The sequence below is a fragment of the Pelophylax lessonae genome, assembly GCF_965119305.1.
Source record: "Pelophylax lessonae genome assembly, contig: HAP1_SCAFFOLD_313, whole genome shotgun sequence".
Classification (NCBI taxonomy): Eukaryota; Metazoa; Chordata; class Amphibia; order Anura; family Ranidae; genus Pelophylax; species Pelophylax lessonae.
In genome coordinates, this window is record NW_028120031.1 from 116,222 (window position 1) to 134,703 (window position 18,482).

Below are 18,482 nucleotides of genomic sequence, written 5' to 3' on the forward strand. Positions count from 1 at the left end.
TACTGTCAAGGGAGGGGTCAATTGTTGCTGGGAGGGATCTACTGTCAAGGGAGAGGTCTATTTATGCTGGCTGCTGGGGATACTATTGTTGGTAGTGGGGGTTTATTGTTTGTGGCAGCTATATTTTTGCTGGGGGGAGGGTCTATGGTTAATGTGGGGGGTCTATTGTTGTTGGCTGCAGGGTATCTATTGTATTGCTTTTCTTGTTAGTATCAAAATCCATACTTGGATACACCCCCTGCCCACCTCCCAGTACCGCCCCATGGGGTGTAACCAAGGGACAGTACTGGCAGGTGGGTAGGGGGTCTATCCAAGGGGCAGTACTGGGAGGTGGGTAGGGGGTGTAACCAAGGGGCGGTACTGGGAGGTGGGTAAAGGGTGTAAACAAGGGGCGGTACTGGGAGGTGGGTAGGAGGTGTAACCAAGAGGTGGTATTGGCAGGTGGGTAGCGGGTGTAACCAAGGGGCGGTACTGGGAGTTGGGTAGGGGGTGTAACCAAGTGGCGGTACTGGGAGGTGGGTAGGGGGCATATCCAAGGGGCAGTACTGGGAGGTGGGTAGGGGGCGTAACCAAGGGGTCGGTACTGGGGGGTGGGTAGAGGGCGTAACCAAGGGGCGGTACTAGGAGGTGGGTAGGGGGCGTAACCAAAGGGCGGTAATGGGAGGAGGTTAGGGGGTGTAACCAAGAGGCGGTACTGGGAGGTGGGTAGGGGGCGTAACCAAGGGGCGGTACTGGGAGGTGGGTAGGGGGTGTAACCAAGGGGCGGTACTGGGAGGTAGGTTGGGGTGTAACCAAGGGGCGGTACTGGGAGGTGAGTAGAGGGCGTAACCAAGGGGCGGTACTGGGAGGTGGGTAGGGGGCGTAACCAAGGGGCGGTACTGGGAGGTGGGTAGAGGGCGTAACCACGGGGCGGTACTGGGAGGTGGGTGTAACCAAGAGGCGGTACTGGGAGGTGGGTAGGGGGTGTAACCAAGGGGCGGTACTGGGAGGTGGGTAGGGGGCATAACCAAGGGGCGGTACTGGGAGGTGGGTAGGGGGCATAACCAAGGGGCGGTACTGGGAGGTGGGTAGGGGGTGTAACCAAGGGGCGGTACTGGGAGGTAGGTTGGGGTGTAACCAAGGGACAGTGCTTGGAGGGGGGGAGAGGGGGGCGGAGACAAGGAGTGATTTGGAAGGGGGGACCACCTGCATCTATTCCGTGAGGAAAAAAAAAAGCCCTGGCGCTAATTTTGTGCCTGGGGGGTTCACAAAAGCTTTCCCTGGAGGAGAATAGGAATGATTTTTGAATTAAAGTTTCTTCCTCTAAATATGATTAAAGTGTGACTTCCCCTTCATTTTTAGGAGATGTCTGAGCGATCGGTCAGCGCCCCGCGTCATGTGATTGGTCAGATCTTTTCACATTGTAGGAATGCCTAGAACCCCTGAGAGGTTTTTATTGTAGTCGGCGGAGGTTCTGCTGGATATTGTCAGACAGAAGGAGACCGGACCTCCAACGTTGGACAGATGTCCCAGCAAAAAGATTTATAGAACTTCGTCCACTGGGGACACCTTTCTGAGGATTTCCACCTCTATTGGGCGGTGTCTCCGGGACAGGAAGTGACATCACAGAAGGGTTCTGCTGGGTTTTGGGGCCCCCGGACATTTGTGTGTTAATGTATATAGTATAACGTGCGTTACATGAAGGAAGCCATCCCAAAAATGAACTCTCCGCACCGCATGTTAAAATGAATGACAACGCATGCGACGTGCATTGCAACACACAGATCTACCCGAACCCGAAGCATTCCCTGCTGTAAGGGCCGGCCCCCTCCTGTGCGTTGGGGGAGGTGAACCCTTCATCTTCAATTTTTGCCTAATGCATTATGCATCCAATCACAGCAAAAACACACAGCTGCCCCTCCCTCAGACACAGTGACATCACAATGGGGGTGCGGACCGCACCCGGGTGACACCATCAAGTAGGAACTGATATCGAACAGCAATGGTGTCACCCCCATCCGTGACACCGAAACTAGCTGGTCATGGCCAGGGTACTGCCAGTACTCCTGTATGGGGCCCCGGCACACAGGGGGGCCCGGACAGCAGTAAGATCGGTAGGATGACCGCATACCTCCCAACCTGGGCAGGGCTGTCCCTCTGTACAGAGGCTTTGTCCCGCATAATTCTGGTGATAAATGTTATCTTCTAGCTCAGAAGGACCGGCAGCAGTGGGAAGATTTAGAACAGCCAGGGATTGGCTAACAAACCAGCTGGGTGTGCACTATGCAGCCACAATGAGAGACTGCACCTGTCACATTCATGCTGTGATGTCAGTAATGGGCGGGGCTGCTACTCAGACCCGCCCCCCTGTGTCAGGCAACACATGCATAGGGAAGAAGGAAGATATGGCAGCCAGCAACAGAAAGGAAATCATGTGGAAGATGGGGGACCTTTGGGGAAGATGAGGGCAGAGGAGAGGTGTGTGTGTTGCAGAGGTTGTAGCAGCTGGGAAGAGGGGCAGTACAGAGGCATTTACATACATTCCCTACTATGGACAGCTTGGTATGGCACTGCTCCCGATTTTTAACATTGGCCTCAATGGAGAATCTTAGTCAGCTTAGTAAGGCACTACTCCCTATCTAGCACTCTCCTGAACCCTGTGCATAATGCACTCCAGAACCCTGCATTCTCCTGAACGTATTCCTGACCCCTGCACTCTGTACATAATGCACTCCAGAACCCTGCATTCTCCTGAACGTATTCCTGACCCCTGCACTCTGTACATAATGCACTCCAGAACCCTGCATTCTCCTGAACGTATTCCTGACCCCTGCACTCTGTACATAATGCACTCCAGAACCCTGCATTCTCCTGAACGTATTCCTGACCCCTGCACTCTGTACGGGCCGGGGATGGGGTTGTGAATTTGTGGAGGGATTTGGGGGGTTGCGCTATGAGGGGTGATTGGGAGGGATTTCTGCGAGGAAGAGGGATTGGGGGAGGGGGTGATAATATAATTTTGATATTTTCGGTGGAAGGGGGGGGGGGCCCTGTCAGGTAGGCTGTATGGGGCCCCAGGATTTCTAGCGGCAGCCCTGGTCATGGCACTGTGGCAGGCTAGACAGGAGAGAGCCCGGTGTGGGGAAGGGGGGCCGTGGTTGTCAGTGTGACACCAGAGAACGTTGGGGGGATTGGGGTGGGCGGTGTGACACTAGAGAGCCCAACGGGGTGGGTGGGGGGTGGTCTGTGTGACATCAGAGAGCCTGAAAGGGGGGGGGGATTGGGGTGGGCGGTGTGACACTAGAGAGCCCAACGGGGTGGGTGGGGGGTGGTCAGTGTGACATCAGAGAGCCTGAAAGGGGGGGGGGATTGGGGTGGGCGGTGTGACTAGGGTTTCCACCTGTCCGGGATTCACCTGGACTGTTCGGGTTTTGAATCATGTGTCCGATCTCAGACTGCCTGACACCCGGACACTTTATTCAGAGCCGTCCATGACTTCCCAGCAGGGTTGTCCATTACAATCTCTTCCACACTGCCCAATGGCAGCACTTACCGCCCCACCACACACATAAAAGGGAGAGGAGGGGGGGATTCTATCGGCTCCTCTTCCTCCCACCCCTACCCCTCTGTGTCTGCCCGCACTCTAGACCCCAGCACTGTGCCTCAGAAAAGGAAAGTGGGGGCAGGAAATTTGAACCCATAAGCTGTAGATACATCTGGATGAGAAGTGCTAACTGCCAAGGGGTGGGTGAGCTCACCATCCATCCCTGTCTGTGACTCCCCCCTCCCCCCTTTTCTCTCCTGCCTCTGAGTACACTAAGGTAAATCAGGGTTTTCAGAGCACCCCCTACATCAGAGTTCCCCTTTACACCAGAGGCCACAGTGTTCCCCCTTACATGAGGGTCCTCTCCGTACATCAGAGTTCCCCCTTAAATCAGGGTTCCCAGAGCATCCTTTAAGTCAGAGCTCGCCCCTTACATCAGAGTCTGCAGAGTCCCCCCTTACAGTGTAAGGGAACTCTGCGGATTCAGATGTAAAATGGGAACTCTGCGGATCCAGATGTAAAATGGGAACTGTGTGGATTCAGATGTAAAATGGGAACTCTGCGAATCCAGATGTAAAATGGGAACTCTGCAAATTCAGATGTAAAATGGGAACTCTGCAGATCCAGATGTGAAATGGGAACTCTGCGGATCCAGATGTAAAATGGGAACTGTGTGGATTCAGATATAAAATGGGAACTCTGCAGATCCAGATGTAAAATGGGAATTCTGCAGACCCAGATGCAAAATGGGAACTCTGCGGATCCAGATGTAAAATGGGAACTCTGCAGATCCAGATGTAAAATGGGAACTCTGCGGATCCAGATGTAAAATGGGAACTCTGGGGATCCAGATGTAAAATGGGAACTCTGGGGATCCAGATATAAAATGGGAACTCTGCAAATTCAGATATAAAATGGGAACTCTGCAAATTCAGATATAAAATGGGAATTCTGCGAATCCAGATATAAAATGGGAACTCTGCGGATCCAGATATAAAATGGGAACTCTGCAGATCCAGATGTAAAATGGGAACTCTGGGGATCCAGATGTAAAATGGGAACTCTGCAGATCCATATGTAAAATGGGAACTCTGCAAATTCAGATATAAAACGGGAATTCTGCGAATCCAGATATAAAATGGGAACTCTGCGGATCCAGATGTAAAATGGGAACTCTGCAGATCCAGATGTAAAATGGGAACTCTGCGAATCCAGATGTAAAATGGGAACTCTGCGAATCCAGATGTAAAATGGGAACTCTGGGGATCCAGATGTAAAATGGGAACTCTGTGAATCCAGATGTAAAATGGGAACTCTGTGAATCCAGATGTAAAATGGGAACTCTGCAGATTCAGATATAAAATGGGAACTCTGTGGACTCTGATGTAAACGGGGACCCTTAGGATTAATTTTCTATGATTAGAAATGTTATTTATATATGTATAGTTTATGCTATAAAAAATAATTGCTGTGCGATGTGGAAGTGATCGGGTATGACTTGAAGAAAAGGTGGCAACCCTGTGTGTGACACCAGAGAGCCTGACAGGGTGGGCGGTCAGTGTGACACCAGAAAGCCCAATGTCTGTGTGGGGGCTGGGGTGACACCATGTTGTACCGCACCAGCTCTAGTGACACCACTGCTCAGACACAATGTAGCCGGTATGGATGGTCGATGACTTGTGTCAGGTGACAGTCAATGATTGGCACCTCCCCCGAGGTCCCTCCTTGCGTAGTACATTCTGCATTAGGATGAAGTGACCCCGGCTGAAGCGGGGAGAGCGCCCCCCTCTCCTAGAAGGATGTTGTTCTATATTGCAGGTTTGATTTCAGTGCAGAGCAGACCCCGAGAGGTACAAAATCTCCCACCGCACCCCCAGCACCAGTGACGTTGTCTTGGCTCCCAATCCCTATGTGAGAAACCACCGATGGAGGCCTCCTCCCCCGATACTTCTCCTAGTTTGAGGAAAATCAAATGTCCACCAACTCTTTTTATTTTACTGACTCCCCACCCTTAGATCTAGTATGCAGTTTGTGGAGCTTCCATCGGCTCCTTCTCACACAGGTTTATGTCCGATGAGGAAAGAAGAAAGGCAGCAGCTTGGACAATAAACCATTTATTACCAATATGAATACAGCTACGCAGGTGCACCGATGTACCATTGTAATATTGTGATGACGTGGAACTCTCCTTTATTATTTTTATATATATTATTATTATTTTGTCACCGTACGATTTCCGGAACGTGGCGGATTCTCTTGTGATTCTGAAATAAAATTCCGTTGGCAAAAAAAAATAATAAAATTAAAAAAAAAAAAAAAAAAAAAAAAAAAAAAAGGGTCCTAACACTGCGGGCTACCGGGAGGTCATCCTAAGAGAAAGCAAATGGCGCACTTCTCTTCTTCTACCAAATGAAAAAAGAAGACATTAAATAAGCAAATATATCATACAAAAAAAAGGCTGCCGGCTCTGTGTGTGCGATGCCAGATGGAGGCGGAAAATTAAACAATGTTTGAAGGTTTTCTCTCATGGTAAGACTTATAAGCGAATCCAAGGCGGCAAGCTTCGAAGTGTCTGCTAAAGGGTCAGAGTGGAAGTGCTGTCCTTCGACCATCCAAGACTCGGCTCATCGGAGGCTCTCCGACTTCTCTGTACATTCCCACAACGCGTCCTTCTCCGCCATCATTATGTCGTACTGATCCGGCTCAGCTCCTGCCGTATCGCTGCAAGGGAAAGAGACACCGTCACTTACCAGGACACCGGTCCAGACACACAGACACCGTCCCCATCACCGGCCCAGACACACAGACACCATCACCGGCCCGGACACACAGACACCATCACCGGCCCGGACACACAGACACCGTCCCCATCACTGGCCCGGACACACAGACACCATCACCGGCCCGGACACACAGACACCATCACCGGCCCGGACACACAGACACCATCACCGGCCCGGACACACAGACACCGTCTCCATCACCGGCCCGGACACACAGACACCATCACCGGCCCGGACACACAGACACCATCACCGGCCCGGACACACAGACACCATCACCGGCCCGGACACACAGACACCGTCTCCATCACCGGCCCGGACACACAGACACCATCACTGGCCCGGACTCACAGACACCATCACCGGCCCGGACACACAGACACCGTCTCCATCACCGGCCCGGACACACAGACACCATCACCGGCCCGGACACACAGACACCATCACCGGCCCGGACACACATAGACTATCTGCATTACCGGCCCGGACACACAGACACCGTCCCCATCACTGGCCCGGACACACAGACACCGTCCCCATCACTGGCCCGGACACACAGACACCATCACCGGCCCAGACTCACAGACACCGTCTCCATCACCGGCCCGGACACACAGACACCGTCCCATCACCGGCCCGGACACACAGACACCGTCCCCATCACCGGCCCGGACACACAGACACCGTCTCCATCACCGGCCCGGACACACAGACACCATCACCGGCCCAGACTCACAGACACCGTCTCCATCACTGGCCCGGACACACAGACACCATCACCGGCCCGGACACACAGACACCGTCCCCATCACCGGCCCGGACACACAGACACCATCACCGGTCCGGACTCACAGACACCGTCTCCATCACTGGCCCGGACACACAGACACCATCACCGGCCCAGACTCACAGACACCGTCTCCATCACCGGCCCGGACACACAGACACCATCACCGGCCCAGACACACAGACACCATCACCGGCCCAGACACACAGACACCATCACCGGCCCAGACACACAGACACCGTCCCCATCACCGGCCCGGACACACAGACACCATCACCGGCCCAGACACACAGACACCATCACCGGCCCAGACACACAGACACCGTCTCCATCACCGGCCCGGACACACAGACACCATCACCGGCCCGGACACACAGACACCGTCCCCATCACCGGCCCGGACACACAGACACCATCACCGGCCCAGACACACAGACACCGTCCCCATCACCGGCCCGGACACACAGACACCATCACCGGCCCAGACACACAGACACCATCACCGGCCCGGACACACAGACACCGTCCCCATCACTGGCCCGGACACACAGACACCATCACCGGCCCAGACACACAGACACCGTCCCCATCACCGGCCCGGACACACAGACACCATCACCGGCCCAGACACACAGACACCATCACCGGCCCGGACACACAGACACCGTCCCCATCACTGGCCCAGACACACAGACACCATCACCGGCCCGGGCACACAGACACCGTCCCCATCACTGGCCCGGACACACAGACACCATCACCGGCCCAGACACACAGACACCATCCCCATCACCGGCCCAGACACACAGACACCGTCTCCATCACTGGCCCGGACACACAGACACCATCACCGGCCCGGACTCACAGACACCGTCTCCATCACTGGCCCGGACACACAGACACCATCTCCATCACTGGCCCGGACACACAGACACCGTCTCCATCACTGGCCCGGACACACAGACACCGTCTCCATCACCGGCCCGGACACACAGACACCATCACCGGCCCAGACTCACAGACACCGTCTCCATCACCGGCCCGGACACACAGACACCATCACTGGCCCGGACACACAGACACCATCTCCATCACTGGCCCGGACACACAGACACCGTCTCCATCACCGGCCCGGACACACAGACACCATCACCGGCCCGGACACACAGACACCGTCCACATCACTGGCCCGGACACACAGACACCGTCCCCATCACCGGCCCGGACACACAGACACCGTCCACATCACCGGCCCGGACACACAGACACCGTCCACATCACTGGCCCGGACACACAGACACCGTCTCCATCACCGGCCCGGACACACAGACACCATCACCGGCCCAGACTCACAGACACCGTCTCCATCAGTGGCCCGGACACACAGACACCGTCCCCATCACCGGCCCGGACACACAGACACCGTCCACATCACCGGCCCGGACACACAGACACCGTCCACATCACCGGCCCGGACACACAGACACCGTCCACATCACCGGCCCGGACACACAGACACCGTCCACATCACCGGCCCGGACACACAGACACCGTCCCCATCACTGGCCCAGACACACAGACACCATCACCGGACTGGACACACAGACACCGTCTCCATCACCGGCCCGGACACACAGACATCATCACCGGCCCGGACTCACAGACACCGTCTCCATCACTGGCCCGGACACACAGACACCATCTCCATCACTGGCCCGGACACACAGACACCATCTCCATCACTGGCCCGGACACACAGACACCGTCTCCATCACCGGCCCGGACACACAGACACCATCACCGGCCCGGACACACAGACACCGTCTCCATCACCGGCCCGGACACACAGACACCATCACCGGCCCAGACTCACAGACACCGTCTCCATCACCGGCCCGGACACACAGAAACCATCACCGGCCCGGACACTCAGACACCGTCACCGGCCCGGACACACAGACACCATCACCGTCACTGGCCCGGACACACAGACACCGTCTCCATCACTGGCCCGGACACACAGACACCATCACCAGCCCGGACACACAGACACCATCTCCATCACCGGCCCGGACACACAGACACCATCACCGGCCCAGACTCACAGACACCGTCTCCATCACTGGCCCGGACACACAGACACCATCTCCATCACTGGCCCGGACACACAGACACCGTCTCCATCACTGGCCCGGACACACAGACACCATCTCCATCACTGGCCCGGACACACAGACACTGTCTCCATCACTGGCCTGGACACACAGACACCATCACCGTCACCGGCCCGGACACACAGACACCATCACTGGCCCGGACACACAGACACCATCTCCATCACTGGCCCGGACACACAGACACCGTCTCCATCACTGGCCCGGACACACAGACACCGTCTCCATCACCGGCCCGGACACACAGACACCATCACCGGTCCAGACTCATAGACACCGTCTCCATCACCGGCCCGGACACACAGACACCGTCCACATCACCGGCCCGGACACACAGACACCGTCCCCATCACTGGCCCGGACACACAGACACCATCCCAGGCCCGGACACACAGACACCGTCTCCATCACCGGCCCGGACACACAGACACCATCACCGGCCCGGACTCACAGACACCGTCTCCATCACTGGCCCGGACACACAGACACCGTCTCCATCACTGGCCCGGACACACAGACACCATCTCCATCACTGGCCCGGACACACAGACACCGTCTCCATCACCGGCCCGGACACACAGACACCATCACCGGCCCGGACACTCAGACACCGTCACCGGCCCGGACACACAGACACCATCACCGTCACTGGCCCGGACACACAGACACCGTCTCCATCACTGGCCCGGACACACAGACACCATCACCGGCCCGGACACACAGACACCGTCTCCATCACCGGCCCGGACACACAGACACCATCACCGGCCCAGACTCACAGACACCGTCTCCATCACTGGCCCGGACACACAGACACTGTCTCCATCACTGGCCTGGACACACAGACACCGTCTCCATCACTGGCCCGGACACACAGAGACTATCTCCATTACCGGCCCGGACACACAGACACCGTCCCCATCACCACTGACTGAGAGAGAGTTTGAGAGCACACAACAATGGTAGAACACACAACAATAGGAAGACGGTTGTGCAACGTGTAGGTAGGTATCCCAATCCAGTGCAATCAAAACTGGAAGCGACAGTCCAAACGCAAATATTGTAAAGAAATATCTTCACATTATTGTGGAACAATGGTGCAAAAACAGTTCAAGCAAATCTGTAGCAAATTTCATCCACCCAGGTGAAACAATGGATATGACAGACGATGTGAGATCCCAGCCACCATACACAGCCTCTTACCAATAAGCGGAGAGACAAACGCCTCGGGTAGTTCAGGACTACTCCAGCCTATTCCAAGCAAAGCAGCTCCCAAAAACTACCGTAGTCTTCCTGTATCAGGCTTAGAGGTCGGCTGCAGACAACTTGAGTGAGATCTTGGAGTGAAGTGCGAGCCGATATCTTCAGGTGGCTTGATCATTTTAGGAGCTGCTTTGCTTGGAATAGGCTGGAGTAGTCCTGAACTACCCGAGGCGTTTGTCTCTCCGCTTATTGGTAAGAGGCTGTGTATGGTGGCTGGGATCTCACATCGTCTGTCATATCCATTGTTTCACCTGGGTGGATGAAATTTGCTACAGATTTGCTTGAACTGTTTTTGCACCATTGTTCCACAATAATGTGAAGATATTTCTTTACAATATTTGCGTTTGGACTGTCGCTTCCAGTTTTGATTGCACTGGATTGGGATACCTACCTACACGTTGCACAACCGTCTTCCTATTGTTGTGTGCTCTCAAACTCTCTCAGTCAGTGGGGATTTTGTTTTGAATTTTACTTTAGCGCAACTCCCTTTTTTGTATTTATGTCTTTAGGAGTGTTAGGAGTGTGCAGCTTCAGTTACAGAGGGGCGCGGGTGATATTTTCTTTACACAGACACCGTCCCCATCACCGGCCCGGACACACAGACACCGTCTCCATCACCGGCCCGGACACACAGACACCGTCCCCATCACCGGCCCGGAAACACAGACACCGTCTCCATCACCGGCCCGGACACACAGACACCGTCCCCATCACCGGCCCGGACACACAGACACCGTCTCCATCACCGGCCCGGACACACAGACACCGTCCCCATCACCGGCCCGGACACACAGACACCGTCCACATCACTGGCCCGGACACACAGACACCATCACCGGCCCGGACACACAAACACCGTCCACATCACTGGCCCGGACACACAGACACCGTCCCCATCACCGGCCCGGACACACAGACACCATCACCGGCCCGGACACACAGACACCGTCCACATCACTGGCCCGGACACACAGACACCGTCCCCATCACCGGCCCGGACACACAGACACCATCACCGGCCCGGACACACAAACACCGTCCCCATCACTGGCCCGGACACACAGACACTGTCCCCATCACCGGCCCGGACACACAGACACCATCACCGGCCCGGACACACAAACACCGTCTCCATCACCGGCCCGGACACACAGACACCATCACCGGCCCAGACACACAGACACCATCCTCATCACCGGCCCGGACACACAGACACCATCCCCATCACCGGCCCGGACACACAGACACCGTCCACATCACTGGCCCGGACACACAGACACCATCACCGGCCCGGACACACAGACACCGTCCACATCACTGGCCCGGACACACAGACACCGTCCCCATCACTGGCCCGGACACACAGACACCGTCCCCATCACCGGCCCGGACACACAGACACCGTCCACATCACTGGCCCGGACACACAGACACCGTCCCCATCACCGGCCCGGACACACAGACACCGTCCCCATCACCGGCCCGGACACACAGACACCGTCCCCATCACTGGCCCGGACACACAGACACCATCACCATCACTGGCCCGGACACACAGACACCATCACCGGCCCGGACACACAGACACCGTCCCCATCACTGGTACATTCATTCTTATTGGCAGTGTTCCTCCTATCTGACTTTTATCGCTTACATTGTATCAATTCCAGAGCACAGCCCCTCCCTTATTACACATAACCCCTCCTCTTCTGGAAGTGTCTTATTACTTTTGTGCTGGCCCAGCTCCTGTGTCCCTCCCTAAATTACCTTTTAGACAGCTGCCTGGAGAGGGATGAAGTAGAATACTATAGAGCATGGATTTCCAATCCCAGTCCTCACGTACCCCGAGCAGGTCATGTTTTCAGGACATCCTTCACCTTGCACAGATACTGTACATCGATGTCTTATGCCAGATGTATTATCTGAGCGAAGTTCCCAGAACATGGCGGATGGGGGTACCCGTGGGCTGAAGATGGGGTACCTGAGGGCTGAGGATGGGGTACTGGACGCCTGAGGATGGGGGTACCTGAGAGCTGAGGATGGGATACCTAGGGCTGAGGATGGGGTACCTGAGGGCTGAGGATGGGGGCACCAGAGGGCTGAGGATGGGGGCACCAGAGGGCTGAGGATGGGGGCACCAGAGGGCTGAGGATGGGGGCACCTGAGGACTGAGGATGGGGTACCTGTGGTCTGTGGATGGGGTACCTGAGGGCTGAGGATGGGGTACCTAGGGCTGAGGATGGGGTACCTAGGGCTGAGAATGGGGTACCTAGGGCTGAGGATGGGGTACCGGAGGGCTGATGATGGGGGTACCGAAGGGCTGAGGATGGGGGTACTGAAGGGCTGAGGATGGGGGTACTGAAGGGCTGAGGATGGGGGTACCTAGGGCTGAGGATGGGGGTACCTGTGGGCTGAGGATGGGGGTACCTGAGAGCTTAGGATGGGGTACTTAGGGCTGAGGAAGGGATTACCTGAGGGCTTAGGATGGGGTACTTAGGGCTGAGGATGGGGAACCTGAGGACTGAGGATGGGGGTAACTGAGGGCTGAGGATGAGGTACCTAGGGCTGAGGATGGGGTACCTGAGGGCTTGGTGACAGTCACATGATTGGGTATAAAAAGAGCATGTTAGAGAGTCAGAGTGTGTGAAAAGTAAAGATGGGCCCAAGTTCGGCAATCTGTTAAAATCATGTCTAAAAATGATCCAACAATTTCAGAATAATGTTCCTCAATGTGAAACTGCCAAGAGGAGTCCAGCCTTCGGACCTTCCTGGGCCACATTGGAAGAAGAGGACCCGTCTTGGGTCAGATGTAAAATACAGGATGAGGAGAGCTGAAGAGCAGATGAAGAGTTCCGAGATAACGGAGCCATCTGAGGAATAAAACTTCATTTCTTTGTAATCATTTTTATAGTAAAAGAAGGAAGATAAAGCGAGCGCGATATCGGACGCTGTGTGTGATAATTAGGAATGGGAAACGGGTCGGCCTGAGCAAGGGATTGGGCCGAACATTTACCTGTTCAGCCGTTTGCCAAAATATGTAGTGTGTTCCCCTGATGAACACCCTCCAATACACTGAGCGCTGCACAGTGCATTCTGCGCCCTGATTGGGCACGGCTTTGCCCAATCAGGGCGCAGTGTAAGCTGGTTGTTATGGAGTGGGGTCGGCTGTGGCGTTCTTAACAACTGATGAGTCATCAAAAAGTCATAAAAAAATAAAGTGGCGGTAAAAAAAATATAGAAAAAAAATGGCGTAGGGTCTCCCCAGTCCATACTAGGCCATTCAGGGCCCACGCCAACATTTAAAAAAAAAATGGCTTGCCCCCCCCCCCCCAGATCCATACCAGACCCTTATCCAAGCGAGTGAATGAGTGAGCACCCTCCCCTCCTGAAACATACCAGCCCACATGCCCTTAACATGGGGGGGTGGGTGCTTTGGGGCAGGGAAGGCTCTTCTCCCTCGGCCCAAAGCACCATGTCCCCATGTTAATGGGGACAAGGGCCTCTTCCCAACAACTCTGGGCTGTGGTTGTCAGGATCTGCCGGCAGGGGGCTTATCAGAATCTGGAAGATCCCTTCAACAAGGGGGCCCCCAGATCCCAGCCCCCTCCCCTTCCATGTGAATGGGTTATCGGGTACATCATACCCCTACCCATTACCTATAAAAGTGTACAAAAGCAATAACTACAGGAAACAGTTTTTGACAATTCCTTTATTAAAAAATTAAAAAAAAAAGTGTCCCCCGATGTAAATCCATCGTCAATCACGGCGCCCGCTGAAAAAGAGGAAAAAAGTAAAAACGCTCCGCCTCCTAGGAGGCGTCCCGTCGTCTGCGCTTTGACATTTGTTATATAGGCAAGGGATGGGGCCACCCAGCTACATTACCTGGTAGCACCGCCCCTTCCTGATGTCACATGCATGCTACAGATGCGCCACTTTACAGGGGCACATCAGGGGACCCCAACCCCCCCCCCCCCAACCACAAAATTTAAAGGAATTTTTAATTTTTATTGTTGCACTTTAAGCTTTATTAAAATCTCTGCTCCTGAAAAAACAATTGTTTTTACAAAATTGCTTTTTTATTGAAACATGTCCCCAGGGGAGTACCCGGACCCCCATACCTGAACCTTCATACCCAGACCCCCAAACCCCATACTCGAACCCCCATACCCCTTTTATGGCCAGATACTTGCATATAAGCCTTCATAATGGGTACTTTTACATTTTTCCTCTTTGGCTCCCATAGACTTCAATCGGATTCACCATTCGGGTCAGAACATTTCCCCCGTTCGGGAGTTCTGCTGCAAACCAAACAGGGGGGTGTTCGGCTCATCCCTAGTGATAATCTATCGATATCTGGATGGATGGATGGAGGAGTGATTCTCAATGAATTCTCAGGGTGCGCATTAGATATTTGGGTTTAAATTCTGTCCTTGGTGTTCTTCACCCTGGAAAATAGTCGCTCAGAAATCTCGGTGAAGCTAGAAACTGATGACATGAATGAGGAGTGATAGTGAAGAGTGGGAGAAGAGAAAACCTATAAAACGTCAGTAAAGAGACCCCGTCATCGTTTTCTTCGCTTCATGTAAGAACATTATTAAAAAAAAATCCACATTTTTAAGTAAGTTTATGATAATGTGTTGGGCCGCATTCATAGCCACCTGGGGCTGCAGGTTGGACACCCCCGCTATAAATCTCCCATCATCTACAGTACACAATATCATCAAACGATTCTGAGAATCTGGAGAAATCTCTCTGTGAAGGGACAAGGCCTAAAATATTGGATGGTGGTGATCTTCAGGCCCCCAGTTGGCACTGCAATACAATCAGGTGTGACTGTGTGAGGTCATCACTGGATGGGCTCTGAAATACTTCCACCAATCACTGTCTGTGATCACAGCTCGCTGCGGCATCCAGAAACATATCATAGAAAGAAGAAGCCAGATCTGAACATGATCCAGAAACACAGCCATCTTCTCTGAGTCAAATCTCATTATAAATGGTCTGCTGCAAAGTGAAAAACTGTTCTCTGGGCCAAAGCTTATTATAAATGGTCTTTGCAAAGTGGAGAACATCCTCTGTTCTCTGGACAAAAGCTCATTATAAATGGTCTGATGCAAAGTGGAAAACTGTTCTACAGGCCAAAGCTCATTATAAATGGTCTGTTGCAAAATGGAAAACTGCTCTCTGGGCCAAAGCTCGTTATAAATGGTTTGTTGCAAAATGGAAAACCATTCTCTGGGCCAAAGCTCATTATAAATGATCTGTTGCAAAATGGAAACCCGTTCTCTGGGCCAAAGCTCATTCTAAATGGTCTGTTGCAAAGTGGAAAACTGTTCTCTGGATAAAAGCTCATTATAAATGGTCTGTTGGAAAGTGAAAAACCTTTCTCTGGGCCAAAGCTTATTATAAATGGTCTGTTGAAAAATGGAAAATTGTTCTCTGGGCCAAACCTCATGATAAATGGTCTGTTGCAAATGGAAACCCGTTCTCTGGGCCAAAGCTCATTATAAATGGTCTGTTGCAAAGTGGAAAACTGTTCTCTGGATAAAAGCTCATTATAAATGGTCTGTTGCAATGTGGAAAACTGTTATCTGGACCAAAGCTCATTATAAATGGTCTGTTGCAAAGTGAAAAACCTTTCTCTGGGCCAAAGCTTATTATAAATGGTCTGTTGAAAAATGGAAAATTGTTCTCTGGGCCAAACCTCATGATAAATGGTCTGTTGCAAAGTGGAAAACTGTTCTCTGTGACAAAGGTCATTATAAATGGTCTGTTGCAAAGTGAAAAAACTTTAGTTGGGCCATAGCTCATTATAAATGGTCTGTGATGTAGCCCCCTTGTCATAAGCAGGGTTGCTAGTAAATGTATTTGTGCTAGGTGGTAACAAGCCTGGCTGATTGATAGTTCTGTGGTCATTGGATTTCCCTCTTAATCCTGGTTTGGCTGTGGTTCTCCGTTCTGTCAGTAGGTGGCACTGTCGCCTTTGACATTAGAGTGATAAATTACAGTCAGTTTATGAATATGTATGTTTCTCTCAGCCAATCACACTGGTAGTGGGGGATGCTGGGAGAGGCTATTGATTTGGAGGAAGTCAGGTGATCTGTCTCTTACCAGATCCCTGTCTGGGGTGGGTGTGTGAGGAATAGCTGCTGCTAGGTAGGCCTGAAGTCTGAGGCCTAACCATGTGCTCGGGGCTCTGCAAGGGAGAGCCTGCACACTGCTAGGAAGATTAATGGAAAAGAGGAAGACCTGAGATGGAGTACCAGAGGTGTTGGAGAGGCTGGGAAAGCATCCAGAGAGAATCATCCTCAGAGTTCCTGTATCTTCTGTGAGTTACTTGTTCTTGCTATAGGAGACAGCTGAAGCTACAAAGTACAGTTAGCTACAGGAGACTGGACCCAGGGGAGAGGAGGCTGGACCCAGGGGAGAGGAGACTGGACCCAGGGGAGAGGAGACTGGACCCAAGGGAGAGGAGACTGGACCCAGGGGAGAGGAGACTGGACCCAGGGGAGAGGAGACTGGACCCAGGGGAGAGGAGGCTGGACCCAGGGGAGAGGAGGCTGGACCCAGGGGAGAGGAGGCTGGACCCAGGGGAGAGGAGACTGGACCCAGGGGAGAGGAGACTGGACCCAGGGGAGAGGAGGCTGGACCCAGGGGAGAGGAGGCTGGACCCAGGGGAGAGGAGGCTGGACCCAGGGGAGAGGAGACTAGATCCAGGGGAGAGGAGACTGGACCCAGGGGAGAGGAGACTGGACCCAGGGGAGAGGAGACTAGATCCGGGGGAGAGGAGACTGGACCCAGGGGAGAGGAGACTGGACCCAGGGGAGAGGAGACTGGACCCAGGGGAGAGGAGACTGGACCCAGGGGAGAGGAGACTAGATCCAGGGGAGAGGAGACTGGACCCAGGGGAGAGGAGACTGGACCCAGGGGAGAGGAGGCTGGACCCAGGGGAGAGGAAATTAGATCCAGGGGAGAGGAGACTGGACCCAGGGGAGAGGAGACTGGACCCAGGGGAGAGGAGACTAGATCCAGGGGAGAGGAGACTGGACCCAGGGGAGAGGAGACTGGACCCAGGGAAGAGGAGACTAGATCCAGGGGAGAGGAGACTGGACCCAGGGGAGAGGAGACTGGACCCAGGGGAGAGGAGACTAGATCCAGGGGAGAGGAGACTAGATCCAGGGGAGAGGAGACGGGACCCAGGGGAGAGGAGACGGGACCCAGGGGAGAGGAGACTGGACCCAGGGGAGAGGAGACTGGACCCAGGGGAGAGGAGACTGGACCCAGGGGAGAGGAGACTGGATCCAGGGGAGAGGAGACTGGACCCAGGGGAGAGGAGACTGGACCCAGGGCAGAGGAGGCTGGACCCAGGGGAGAGGAGACTAGATCCAGGGGAGAGGAGACTGGACCCAGGGGAGAGGAGACTAGATCCAGGGGAGAGGAGACTGGACCCAGGGAAGAGGAGACTGGACCCAGGGGAGAGGAGGCTGGACCCAGGGGAGAGGAGACTAGATCCAGGGGAGAGGAGACTAGATCCAGGGGAGAGGAGGCTGGACCCAGGGGAGAGGAGACTGGACCCAGGGCAGAGGAGACTGGACCCAGGGGAGAGGAGACTGGACCCAGGGGAGAGGAGACTGGACCCAGGGGAGAGGAGACTGGACCCAGGGGAGAGGAGACTGGACCCAGGGGAGAGGAGACTGGACCCAGGGGAGAGGAGACTAGATCCAGGGGAGAGGAGACTGGACCCAGGGAAGAGGAGACTGGACCCAGGGGAGAGGAGACTAGATCCAGGGGAGAGGAGACTAGATCCAGGGGAGAGGAGACTGGACCCAGGGGAGAGGAGACTGGACCCAGGGGAGAGGAGACTGGACCCAGGGGAGAGGAGACTAGATCCAGGGGAGAGGAGACTAGATCCAGGGGAGAGGAGACTGGACCCAGGGGAGAGGAGACTGGAC

At 54.3% G+C, this 18,482-nt stretch overlaps 1 protein-coding gene across 1 annotated transcript in view; it reads right to left on the bottom strand.

Moving 5' to 3' along the window:
- Positions 1-5,621: 5,621 nt before the first annotated feature.
- The window catches only part of LOC309543692 (ena/VASP-like protein), a gene marked incomplete at its 5' end in the record, with an annotated part of 86,148 nt that continues 73,287 nt past the window's right edge, over positions 5,622-18,482 (bottom strand). Inside the window, one exon of the mRNA XM_082276142.1 lies at positions 5,622-6,244. Within this exon, the coding sequence (XP_082132268.1) occupies positions 6,207-6,244 (38 nt within the window). The remainder of the gene's footprint in view (positions 6,245-18,482) is intronic.